Genomic DNA, 14,662 nt, shown 5'->3' with positions numbered 1-14,662 from the left:
ATATTGATCAGGTCACATCCACCACCCATATTGATCAGGTCACATCCACCACCCATATTGATCAGGTCACACCTCACCCCCCATATTGATCAGGTCACATCCACCACCCATATTGATCAGGTTACACCTCACCACCCATATTGATCAGGTCACATCCACCACCCATATTGATCAGGTCACATCCACCACCCATATTGGTCAGGTCACATCCCACCACCCATATTGGTCAGGTCACACATCACCTCATCCACACAAATGCAGCAAACATACTGTATCTCAAAAGCCATTAAAAGGACGGTGATCAGTGTTTAGGGGAAATGGGTCGTTTAACACAAACTGTCATGCAACGTTTATTGAACTGAACACACAGTAGCAGCATCAGACAGACATCCAACAAAATAAAAGTCCAGAGACAGGTTTACAAAATAAGAGTCCTTTAATGGTGGGAGATGAACAGATCATATGAAGTGCCTCTTGGCAGATTCAAGCTTACAAAAACACTTCCCCACATGCATACTGGGTATTGTAGTTCCCTGGAACATAGGAGATACAGTGAAGCAGTAAATGGAATGGGGGGGGGGACTACAAACATGGCAGACAATGGACTGTGCCCTGATTATTTTACCACCTAAGGGATGTTGGTATCATTTAAATAACCCCATGAGTCAGCCTTCTACGTGTCGGTCTCCTATGAGAGAGTATGGGACACTGGTCTACCACTAACCATCTGACATGTTATCATTGAGAGAGAATAATGCCTTGGCAAACAGAGGGGACACTATAAAGTAGGGGGTGGAGGGGGTAATGGTCCATGTGAACACACAGACACACTCATTCGCTCAGTCAGTCAATCACTACCGACAGGTCTCTTATTTTCACACACACACACAACGATGTAGCCAAGGTAATGGGGATAAGGGGTGTTGATGGTGTCAGTGTAAAGTTGCATATAGAACAGAACGGTGGAGGGGGGGGGGGGGGGTATTTGAGGTGGAAGGGATGGCTTCTAAGGGTAGTAGGGAGGACAAGAGGGGGTATTTGAGGGGGGTGGGAGATAGGAGGGGGCTTTCAGGGGTGGAGGGGGTGTTCAGGCGGTATTCAGGGGTGACGGGGTATTCAGGGGTGACGGGGTATTCAGGGAGTATTCAGAGGGTGATGGGGGTATTCAGGGGGTGATGGGGGTATTCAGGGGGTGTTCAGGGGTGACGGGGGTATTCAGGGAGTATTCAGGGGGTGATGGGGGTATTCATGGGGTGATGGGGGTATTCGGGGGGTAATGGGGGTATTCGGGGGGGTGATGGGGGTATTCGGGGGGTGATGGGGGTATTCGGGGGGGTGATGGGGGTATTCGGGGGGGTGATGGGGGTATTCGGGGGGGTGATGGGGGTATTCGGGGGGTGATGGGGGTATTCGGGGGGTGATGGGGGTATTCGGGGGGTGATGGGGGTATTCGGGGGGGTGATGGGGGTATTCGGGGGGTGATGGGGGTATTCGGGGGGGTGATGGGGGTATTCGGGGGGGTGATGGGGGTATTCGGGGGGGTGATGGGGGTATTCGGGGGTATCAGAGCCTTGTCTCTATCCCGTGCGAAGGATGACGTGAACTCCAGAATCGGTGAACACCGGACCACTCATGTCTCCCACCTTCAGAGCGAAGGACGCATCCTCAAAGGGCTTCTGCATCTGACCTGAAACACACACACACACACCTCTATCACAACTAATGTCTCCCACCTTCAGAGCGAAGGACAGGTCCTCAAACAGCTTCTGACCTGAAACACACACACACACACCTCTATCACAACTAATGTCTCCCACCTTCAGAGCGAAGGACAGGTCCTCAAACAGCTTCTGACCTGAAACACACACACACACACCTCTATCACAACTAATGTCTCCCACCTTCAGAGCGAAGGTCCTCAAACAGCTTCTGACCTGAAACACACACACACACCTCTATCACAACTAATGTCTCCCACCTTCAGAGCGAAGGACAGGTCCTCAAACAGCTTCTGACCTGAAACACACACACACCTCTATCACAACTAATGTCTCCCACCTTCAGAGCGAAGGACAGGTCCTCAAACAGCTTCTGACCTGAAACACACACACACCTCTATCACAACTAATGTCTCCCACCTTCAGAGCGAAGGACAGGTCCTCAAACAGCTTCTGACCTGAAACACACACACACACACACCTCTATCACAACTAATGTCTCCCACCTTCAGAGCGAAGGGCAGGTCCTCAAACAGCTTCTGACCTGAAACACACACACACCTCTATCACAACTAATGTCTCCCACCTTCAGAGCGAAGGACAGGTCCTCAAACAGCTTCTGACCTGAAACACACACACACACACCTCTATCACAACTAATGTCTCCCACCTTCAGAGCGAAGGACAGGTCCTCAAACAGCTTCTGACCTGAAACACACACACACACCTCTATCACAACTAATGTCTCCCACCTTCAGAGCGAAGGACAGGTCCTCAAACAGCATCTGACCTGAAACACACACACACACCTCTATCACAACTAATGTCTCCCACCTTCAGAGCGAAGGACAGGTCCTCAAACAGCTTCTGACCTGAAACACACACACACACCTCTATCACAACTAATGTCTCCCACCTTCAGAGCGAAGGACAGGTCCTCAAACAGCTTCTGACCTGAAACACACACACACACACCTCTATCACAACTAATGTCTCCCACCTTCAGAGCGAAGCACAGGTCCTCAAACAGCTTCTGACCCGACACACACACCTCTATCACAACGAAAACAGGAAACACCTGGAAAACAGGACTTTGTGCCTGTCTGTGACGCTTGTGTGTGAGAGTGGATAGTATATTTTCCATTTGACCGTGTGTGTGTGTTACCTCTGCCGAACAGTCCCAGGTCTCCTCCGTTGCGTGCGGAGCTGCAGTCACTGAACTGAGAGGCCAAAGCCTCAAACTCCTCCTCTCCTGACTGCATCTGCTCTATGTACTCTGCAACATGTTAACACACACAACATGTTATATAACACACACACACACACACACACCAACATGTTAAACACACAAACTGCAACATGCTAACACACACACACACACACACACACAGTGCAACAACATGCTAATAACACACAGTGCAACAACATGGTAATAACACACAGTGCAACAACATGGTAATAACACACAGTGCAACAACATGGTAACAACACACAGTGCAACAACATGGTAACAACACACAGTGCAACAACATGGTAACAACACACAGTGCAACATGGTAACAACACACAGTGCAACATGGTAATAACACAGTGCAACAACATGGTAACAACATGGTAACAACACACAGTGCAACAACAACATGGTAATAACACACAGTGCAACAACATGGTAATAACACACAGTGCAACAACATGGTAATAACACACAGTGCAACAACATGGTAATAACACACAGTGCAACAACATGGTAATAACACACAGTGCAACAACATGGTAACAACACACAGTGCAACATAGTAATAACACAGTGCAACAACATGGTAACAACATGGTAATAACACACAGTGCAACAACATGGTAATAACACACAGTGCAACAACATGGTAATAACACACAGTGCAACAACATGGTAACACACAGTGCAACAACATGGTAATAACACACAGTGCAACAACATGGTAATAACACACAGTGCAACAACATGGTAATAACACACAGTGCAACATGGTAATAACACACAGTGCACCAACATGATAATAACACACAGTGCACCAACATGGTAACAACACACAGTGCAACAACATGGTAACAACACACAGTGCACCAACATGGTAATAACACACAGTGCACCAACATGGTAATAACACACAGTGCAACAACATGGTAATAACACACAGTGCAACAACATGGTAACAACACACAGTGCAACATGGTAACAACACACAGTGCAACATGGTAATAACACACAGTGCAACAACATGGTAACAACATGGTAACAACACACAGTGCAACAACAACATGGTAATAACACACAGTGCAACAACATGGTAATAACACACAGTGCAACAACATGGTAATAACACACAGTGCAACAACATGGTAATAACACACAGTGCAACAACATGGTAACAACACACAGTGCAACATAGTAATAACACAGTGCAACAACATGGTAACAACATGGTAATAACACACAGTGCAACAACATGGTAATAACACACAGTGCAACAACATGGTAATAACACACAGTGCACCAACATGGTAATAACACACAGTGCACCAACATGGTAACAACACACAGTGCAACAACATGGTAACAACACACAGTGCACCAACATGGTAATAACACACAGTGCACCAACATGGTAATAACACACAGTGCACCAACATGGTAACAACACACAGTGCAACAACATGGTAACAACACAGTGCAACAACATGGTAATAACACACAGTGCACCAACATGGTAATAACACACAGTGCACCAACATGGTAACAACACACAGTGCAACAACATGGTAACAACACACAGTGCAACAACATGGTAACAACACACAGTGCACCAACATGGTAATAACACACAGTGCACCAACATGGTAACAACACACAGTGCACCAACATGGTAACAACACACAGTGCAACAACATGGTAACAACACACAGTGCAACAACAACATGGTAATAACACACAGTGCACCAACATGGTAATAACACACAGTGCACCAACATGGTAATAACACAGTGCAACAACATGGTAATAACACACAGTGCAACAACATGGTAATAACACACAGTGCAACAACATGGTAACAACACACAGTGCAACAACAACATGGTAATAACACACAGTGCACCAACATGGTAATAACACACAGTGCAACAACATGGTAACAACACACAGTGCACCAACATGGTAATAACACAGTGCAAAAACATGGTAATAACACACAGTGCACCAACATGGTAATAACACACAGTGCACCAACATGGTAATAACACACAGTGCACCAACATGGTAACAACACACAGTGCAACAACATGGTAACAACACACAGTGCAACAACATGGTAACAACACACAGTGCACCAACATGGTAATAACACACAGTGCAACAACATGGTAACAACACACAGTGCAACAACATGGTAACAACACACAGTGCACCAACAACATGGTAATAACACACAGTGCACCAACAACATGGTAATAACACACAGTGCACCAACATGGTAATAACACACAGTGCAACAACATGGTAACAACACACAGTGCACCAACATGGTAACAACACACAGTGCACCAACATGGTAACAACACACAGTGCAACAACATGGTAACAACACACAGTGCAACAACAACATGGTAATAACACACAGTGCACCAACATGGTAATAACACACAGTGCACCAACATGGTAATAACACACAGTGCAACAACATGGTAATAACACACAGTGCAACAACATGGTAATAACACACAGTGCAACAACATGGTAACAACACACAGTGCAACAACATGGTAACAACACACAGTGCAACAACAACATGGTAACAACACACAGTGCAACAACAACATGGTAACAACACACAGTGCACCAACAACATGGTAATAACACACAGTGCACCAACATGGTAATAACACACAGTGCAACAACATGGTAACAACACACAGTGCACCAATATGGTAATAACACACAGTGCACCAACATGGTAATAACACACAGTGCACCAACATGGTAATAACACACAGTGCACCAACATGGTAATAACACACAGTGCACCAACATGGTAACAACACACAGTGCACCATGGTAATAACACACAGTGCACCATGGTAATAACACACAGTGCACCAACATGGTAATAACACACAGTGCAACAACATGGTAACAACACACAGTGCAACAACAACATGGTAATAACACACAGTGCACCAACATGGTAATAACACACAGTGCACCAACATGGTAATAACACACAGTGCAACAACATGGTAACAACACACAGTGCACCAACATGGTAATAACACACAGTGCACCAACATGGTAATAACACACAGTGCACCAACATGGTAATAACACACAGTGCAACAACATGGTAATAACACACAGTGCAACAACATGGTAACACACAGTGCAACAACATGGTAACACACAGTGCAACAACATGGTAACAACACACAGTGCAACAACATGGTAACAACACACAGTGCAACAACATGGTAATAACACACAGTGCAACAACATGGTAATAACACACAGTGCAACAACATGGTAACACAGTGCAACAACATGGTAACACAGTGCAACAACATGGTAACACAGTGCAACAACATGGTAATAACACACAGTGCAACAACATGGTAATAACACACAGTGCAACAACATGGTAATAACACACAGTGCAACAACATGGTAATAACACACAGTGCAACATGTTATATGTGTATATTCTTATTCCATCCCTTTACTTAGATGTGTGTGTATTAGGCCGTTGTTGTGGAATTGTTAGATTACTTGTTAGATATTACTGCATTCGGAACTAGAAGCACAAGCATTTCACTACACTCACAATAACATCTGCTAACTGTGTGTATGTGACCAATAACATCTGCTAACCATGTGACCAACAACATCTGCTAACCGTGTGAATGTGATCAGTAACATCTGCTAACCGTGACCAAAAACATCTGCTAACCGTGTGTATGTGACCAATAACATCTGCTAACCGTGTGAATGTGACCAATAACATCTGCTAACCATGTGTATGTGACCAGTAACATCTGCTAACCGTGTGACCAGTAACATCTGCTAACCGTGTGACCAGTAACATCTGCTAACCGTGTGAATGTGATCAGTAACATCTGCTAACCGTGACCAAAAACATCTGCTAACCGTGTGTATGTGACCAATAACATCTGCTAACCGTGTGACCAGTAACATCTGCTAACCGTGTGACCAGTAACATCTGCTAACCGTGTGACCAGTAACATCTGCTAACCGTGTGACCAGTAACATCTGCTAACCGTGTGACCAGTAACATCTGCTAACCGTGTGACCAGTAACATCTGCTAACCGTGTGACCAGTAACATCTGCTAACCGTGTGACCAGTAACATCTGCTAACCATGTGACCAGTAACATCTGCTAACCATGTGACAAATAACATCTGCTAACCATGTGACCAATAACATCTGCGAACCATGTGACCAGTAACATCTGCGAACCATGTGTATGTGACCAATAACATCTGCTAACCATGTGTATGTGACCAATAACATCTGCTAACCATGTGTATGTGACCAATAACATCTGCTAACCATGTGTATGTGACCAATAACATCTGCTAACCATGTGTATGTGACCAATCACATCTGCTAACCATGTGTATGTGACCAATCACATCTGCTAACCATGTGTATGTGACCAATAACATCTGCTAACCGTGTGTATGTGACCAATAACATCTGACTTGACATGCACGTCGTTTATCAAACTGTCTCTCACCATCTCTCTCAACACACCCAGAGACGGTCAAACATTAGATCAAATGTTGTCACACCAACTCTTTCCCCCAACTACTCACTTTGTATGAGGTCGAGGGCCTCCTCCTTGGAGCGTGTGATGTTCTCCTCCCTCCAGGAGGACGGGCGACGCGATTGGCTGTGCTTCACCAGGAGGTGGGAACAACGCACCTTGTCTGGCTCGCCACTCCCATCACCTACAATTCAATACAACTTTATTGTCCCCCCCACTTCACCAACAACACAAATGTATTGTCCCCCCCCCTTCACCAACAACACAAATGTATTGTCCCCCCCACTTCACCAACAACACAAATGTATTGTCCCCTCCCATCAACGTTCAATACAAATGTATTGTCCCCTCACTTCACCAACAACACAAATGTATTGTCCCCTCCCATCAACGTTCAATACAAATGTATTGTCCCCTCACTTCACCAACAACACAAATGTATTGTCCCCCCCACTTCACCAACAACACAAATGTATTGTCCCCCCCACTTCACCAACAACACAAATGTATTGTCCCCCCCACTTCACCAACAACACAAATGTATTGTCCCCCCCACTTCACCAACACAAATGTATTGTCCCCTCCCCCTACAATACAAATGTATTGTCCCCTCCCCCTACAATATAAATGTATTGTCCACTTCCCTTCACCTACAATACAAAAACACTTTATTGTCCCCTCCCTTCACCTACAATACAAAAACACTTTATTGTCCCCTCCCCTTCACCTACAATACAAAAACACTTTATTGTCCCCTCCCCTTCACCTACAATACAAAAACACTTTATTGTCCCCTCCCCTTCACCTACAATACAAAAACACTTTATTGTCCCCTCCCCTTCACCTACAATACAAAAACACTTTATTGTCCCCTCCCTTCACCTACAATACAAAAACACTTTATTGTCCCCTCCCTTTAGAGGAGCAGCACACTTCACACAGTAGAGAGGAGCAGCACACTTCACACAGTAGAGAGGCACACTTCACACAGTAGAGGAGAGGCACACTTCACACAGTAGAGAGGCACACTTCACACAGTAGAGAGGAGCAGCACACTTCACACAGTAGAGAGGCACACTTCACACAGTAGAGAGGAGCAGCACACTTCACACAGTAGAGAGGCACACTTCACACAGTAGAGAGGAGCAGCACACTTCACACAGTAGAGGAGAGGCACACTTCACACAGTAGAGAGGAGCAGCACACTTCACACAGTAGAGGAGAGGCACACTTCACACAGTAGAGGAGAGGCACACTTCACACAGTAGAGAGGCACACTTCACACAGTAGAGGAGCAGCACACTTCACACAGTAGAGGAGAGGCACACTTCACACAGTAGAGAGGAGCAGCACACTTCACACAGTAGAGAGGAGCAGCACACTTCACACAGTAGAGGAGAGGCACACTTCACACAGTAGAGGAGAGGCACACTTCACACAGTAGAGGAGAGGCACACTTCACACAGTAGAGAGGCGCACTTCACACAGTAGAGAGGAGCAGCACACTTCACACAGTAGAGAGGAGCAGCACACTTCACACAGTAGAGAGGAGCAGCACACTTCACACAGTAGAGAGGAGCAGCACACTTCACACACAGTAGAGAGGAGCAGCACACTTTACACACAGTAGAGGAGCAGCACACTTCACACACAGCAGAGGAGCACACTTCACACACAGTAGAGAGGAGCAGCACACTTTACACACAGTAGAGAGGCACACTTCACACAGTAGAGGAGCAGCACACTTCACACAGTAGAGAGGAGCAGCACACTTCACACACAGTAGAGAGGAGCAGCACACTTCACACACAGTAGAGGAGCAGCACACTTCACACAGTAGAGAGGAGCAGCACACTTCACGCACAGTAGAGGAGCAGCACACTTCACACAGTAGAGAGGAGCAGCACACTTCACACACAGTAGAGAGGAGCAGCACACTTCACACATTAGAGAGGAGCAGCACACTTCACACAGTAGAGAGGAGCAGCACACTTCACACAGTAGAGAGGAGCAGCACACTTCACACAGTAGAGAGGAGCAGCACACTTCACACAGTAGAGAGGAGCAGCACACAGTAGAGAGGCACACTTCACACAGTAGAGAGGAGCAGCACACTTCACACAGTAGAGAGGCACACTTCACACAGTAGAGAGGCACACTTCACACAGTAGAGAGGAGCAGCACACTTCACACAGTAGATGAGCAGCACACTTCACACAGTAGAGAGGAGCAGCACACTTCACACAGTAGAGAGGCACACTTCACACAGTAGAGAGGAGCAGCACACTTCACACAGTAGAGAGGAGCAGCACACTTCACACAGTAGAGAGGAGCAGCACACTTCACACAGTAGAGAGGAGCAGCACACTTCACACAGTAGAGAGGAGCAGCACACTTCACACACAGTAGAGAGGAGCAGCACACTTCACACAGTAGAGAGGCACACTTCACACAGTAGAGAGGCACACTTCACACAGTAGAGAGGAGCAGCACACTTCACACAGTAGAGAGGCACACTTCACACAGTAGAGAGGAGAGGCACACTTCACACACAGTAGAGAGGAGCAGCACACTTCACACAGTAGAGAGGAGCAGCACACTTCACACAGTAGAGAGGCACACTTCACACAGTAGAGAGGAGCAGCACACTTCACACACAGTAGAGAGGAGCAGCACACTTCACACACAGTAGAGAGGAGCAGCACACTTCACACACAGTAGAGGAGAGGCACACTTTACACACAGTAGAGGAGCAGCACACTTCACACACAGTAGAGAGGAGCAGCACACTTCACACAGTAGAGAGGAGCAGCACACTTCACACACAGTAGAGGAGCAGCACACTTCACACACAGTAGAGAGGAGCAGCACACTTCACACACAGTAGAGAGGAGCACACTTCACACACAGCAGAGGAGCAGCACACTTCACACAGTAGAGGAGCAGCACACTTCACACAGTAGAGGAGCAGCACACTTCACACAGTAGAGGAGCACACTTCACACACAGTAGAGAGGAGCAGCACACTTCACACACAGTAGAGAGGAGCAGCACACTTCACACACAGTAGAGAGGAGCAGCACACTTCACACACAGTAGAGGAGCAGCACACTTCACACACAGTAGAGAGGAGCAGCACACTTCACACACAGTAGAGAGGAGCACACTTCACACACAGTAGAGGAGCAGCACACTTCACACACAGTAGAGGAGCAGCACACTTCACACACAGTAGAGGAGCAGCACACTTCACACACAGTAGAGGAGCAGCACACTTCACACACAGTAGAGAGGAGCAGCACACTTCACACACAGTAGAGGAGCACAGGGTCAAACCATAGTGCAGCGCCCCTGGATGGAGAGAGCCAGTATGTTGTTGGGTTAAGGGCCAGCATGCTGTTGGGTTAAGGGCCAGTATGTTGTTGGGTTAAGGGCCAGCATGTTGTTGGGTTAAGGGCCAGCATGTTGTTGGGTTAAGGGCCAGCATGTTGTTGGGTTAAGGGCCAGCATGTTGTTGGGTTAAGGGCCAGCATGTTGTTGGGTTAAGGGCCAGCATGTTGTTGGGTTAAGGGCCAGCATGTTGTTGGGTTAAGGGCCAGCATGTTGTTGGGTTAAGGGCCAGCATGTTGTTGGGTTAAGGGCCAGCATGTTGTTGGGTTAAGAGCCAACATGTTGTTGGGTTAAGGGCCAACATGTTGTTGGGTTAAGGGCCAGCATGCTGTGGGGTTAAGGGCCAGCATGCTGTTGGGTTAAGGGCCGGTATGTTGTTGGGTTAAGGGCCAGCATGCTGTTGGGTTAAGGGCCGGTATGTTGTTGGGTTAAGGACCAGCACCCCCACCCCCCCCCCCCCCCCCAAGTTTAATTTTACAGTGCCCCACCAGGGATTCTAACCGTGACCTGTCAGCTACAGGTCCATCCCCTTAGCTGCTGGGCGACCTACCTGACCCCACCGGACGCTCCCACTGGCTGGCATTGGTGATGTGGTTAAAGTAGTACACTCTACCTAGGAAAGGGAGGAGGGAGAAAGAGGATGGGGGAGGAGGGCGGGGGGGAAGAGGGGGGTGGGGGAGAAGGTAGGGAGAGAGGACGGGGGAGAGGGGAGGGAGAGAAAGGGGACGGGGAGGGAGAGAAAGGATGGGAATGGAGAGAACGGATGGGAATGGAGAGAACGGATGGGGAGGGAGGGAGGGAAGAGGACGGGGAGGGAGGGAATGGGAGAAAGGATGGGGAGGGAGAGAAAGGATGGGGAGGGAGAGAAAGGATGGAGAGGGAGAGAAAGGATGGAGAGGGAGAGAAAGGATGGGTTGTAGGGAAAGAGAGAGGAGAGGTGTTGGTTTGGGGGATGAGAAAGAGGGAGCCGATGCTACAACTGAAGTCTACCGAAGCTTCCTTTTCTTCATGTGCATTAATCTACACAGATAAAAGTGTGAACCTACACAGATAAAAGCATGAATCTACACAGATAAAAGCATGAATCTACACAGATAAAAGCAGGAATCTACACAGATAAAAGCAGGAGCCTACACAGATAAAAGCAGGAGCCTACACAGATAAAAGCATGAACCTACACAGATAAAACCATGAACCTACACAGATAAAAGCAGTTAGCTTTAGTCTAATCTCAGTTGGTCGTCTTCAGCAACTTGTAATGATATTATGCTGAAGAAGGCGTTGAGAAAATCCATATTTAACTTCTGACACAGGTGTCGGAATGGTCCCAAGGCGCGGGACAAAATGACGTCATTGTTATGGGCCTTGTTATTTTCTGCTACCTCGCGAGCTGGCGTGAAATGAATGAATGGACATTAATGAATAAACTGACCAACTCAAAATGACGACACCCCATACAACAGTATATCTTCCAATACATATATCCCTAAGAATTGTTTTGATTATGAAATAAGTTACTGTCCAATGCATAGTACGTTGAACAGTGGTCAAAACATGCATGCACCGTTGCTAGTTTAGCTAGCTTGCTGGGTTAGTCGTGAGGGTAATGACTGGCTAACTAAACAACACCAGATGATAGCTTTTGATACACGCACTAGTCAAACGAATAACCATCAGACACAATTCACAAATAAACATGCGTCACCACCTAACGATGCAACAAGATTACAGCCAACCTAACTAGCTAAGTAATTTAGCTAAGCCGCTAACGCTAGCATTTGGGTTCGGTCGGTCGGTACTTGGCCATGCAAGTGGTTTGTGCACCAGCGACAAATTGTTCGGGACTAGGATGACATAGCTAGTTATCGCTCTCAACCTACTGGAACTGCGGCTCATCCGCTTTTCCCACCCGGACGGTAGCTTCTCGTCCTCGGCGTCTGCCATTTTCCCTGCTTGCTTTCAAAACTGTGCAAGTCACTCCTCTTTGCCTCTGGTGGCTCGTAGAATGCGGCTGTAAGGAAACGTCTGCTGCTGATTCTGTTGTTGCACCTTCCATCCGCCAGGTGTCAAAGAGACATGTTTAGAATATTCTTCACTTTTCTAAAAGGGTTGCTTTTACATGTGTTTTGGTGTTGTTGCATTAGACATGTATTTCTCATGATAAACTACATTGGATTTAATCGAATGGTATGTTGATATCATTTCGGCTGTTTATTCCACTGATCTACAGTAAAAAAAAAATGCCCTTATAGACTGATGTGACCGCATTTGTTATTTCATTGCAACTATTCGCAGCACTTCTGGTTGATTTACGGCATAGCTGAATATGGCAGTGCCCGCCTTCTCTTGACATGTCACCCTATGAGAGGCCTTGACGTAGCCACGTCAATCATCCGTTTAAATGTTTCATTGGTGCGTTTTCTCGTTGTACACAAAGCGGAACGCTTTACGACTACCCAGGCTGAAACGATTCTGATTTTCGCTAACGACTAGCTATCAATAAGGTAATATCTGTACTTATACGATATTTTATCAATGGTATAGACCAATAAACATGTGAGGAAACGTCAATATCTAAGACGTAATGCTTTATTTATTTTTTCAGTGGTTGTTGATGAAGCGCTAACTAGCTCTGCTAACATTAGCCAACTCCACATGACAACATTACGTTTATTGTCCTAGCTGTTATGTTAGCTGCTAAGTAACATTACATTATTGGAGTTGTAATGACAAACAACTGGAACATCATCCTTGTATTGTAATCACCACTGTTGTGTAACCAACTAAAGTTCGCTAGTTAGTTTAAACTGTGTGCTGTTTCACGCCACTTCGATACGAAGTGATTTTCGTAGCAGGTTATGAGAGCATTTTTCGCTAACCCGTCTTAACCTCAGTCTCCTAACCGACTACGTTAATTATCCTAACCCGCTTTAAGTTCTGACCTGCTACGAAAAAGTCACTTCCGTATCGTAGTAGTTTGCAAATAGTGTTTATCGTATGTTCACGGTGTCATACTGTACCGCTGTCTCAACCAACTCTCCCCGTCTCTCTCTGCGGATCAGGATGATTGAGGTGGTTTGCAATGACCGGCTGGGCAAGAAGGTTCGGGTGAAGTGCAAGTATCCTTTTACTAAACTGACCACCATGCTAGTCTTACAGCACAGACTAGCCTACGCCATTCATAGACTGCATCTGATTTAGCGCCTATTGGCGATAGTAACACACTGTTACAATAGTATGTGAATACCCCTTCAAATGAGTGGATTCAGCTATTTCAGCCACACCCGTTGCTGACAGGTGTATAAAATCGAGCGCACAGCCATGCAATCTCCATAGACAAACATTGGCAGTAGAATGACCTTACTGAAGAGCTCAGTGACTTTCAATGTGGCATCATCATAGGATGATTATTGCTGTTATTGTGAAGTGGAAACATCTAGGAGCAACAACGTCTCAGCCGCGAAGTGGTAAGCCAAACAAGCTCACAGAACGGGGCCGCTGCAGCGCGTTAAAAATTGTCTGTCCTCGGTTGCAACACTTACTACCGAGTTCCAAACTGCCTCGGGGAAGCGACGTCAGCGCAAGAACTGTTCGTCAGGAGCTTCACGAAATGGGTTTCCATGGCCGAGCAGCCACGCATAACCCTAAGATCACCATGAGCAATGCCCAGTGTCGGCTGGAGTGGTGGAAAGCTCGCCGCCATTGGAGCAGTGGAAATGCGTTCTCTGGAGTGATGAATC

At 46.6% G+C, this 14,662-nt stretch overlaps 1 protein-coding gene across 2 annotated transcripts; it reads right to left on the bottom strand.

Annotated features, from left to right (window-relative positions):
• Positions 1-417: 417 nt before the first annotated feature.
• LOC139394329 (peptidyl-prolyl cis-trans isomerase NIMA-interacting 1-like) lies at positions 418-13,224 on the bottom strand. 2 transcript variants are annotated; one of them, XM_071142372.1, is made up of 5 exons: positions 12,803-13,224; positions 11,473-11,535; positions 7,582-7,716; positions 2,884-2,994; positions 418-1,687 (listed from the first exon to the last, which is right to left on the bottom strand). In XM_071142372.1, exons 1-5 carry the CDS (start codon positions 12,864-12,866, stop codon positions 1,578-1,580), a joined length of 483 nt encoding a protein of 160 aa, XP_070998473.1. In that variant the 5' UTR covers positions 12,867-13,224; the 3' UTR covers positions 418-1,577. The 2 variants fall into 2 exon arrangements, with proteins under 2 accessions (XP_070998473.1, XP_070998474.1); XM_071142373.1 differs by lacking the exon at positions 11,473-11,535 and having other exon boundaries at positions 12,803-13,209.
• Positions 13,225-14,662: the final 1,438 nt, after the last annotated feature.

This window comes from Oncorhynchus clarkii, unplaced genomic scaffold (genome assembly GCF_045791955.1).
Source record: "Oncorhynchus clarkii lewisi isolate Uvic-CL-2024 unplaced genomic scaffold, UVic_Ocla_1.0 unplaced_contig_12313_pilon_pilon, whole genome shotgun sequence".
NCBI classification, from domain to species: Eukaryota; Metazoa; Chordata; class Actinopteri; order Salmoniformes; family Salmonidae; genus Oncorhynchus; species Oncorhynchus clarkii.
Note: the sequence above shows the minus strand (reverse complement) of the source record. Positions and strands in the feature narration are given on the sequence as shown.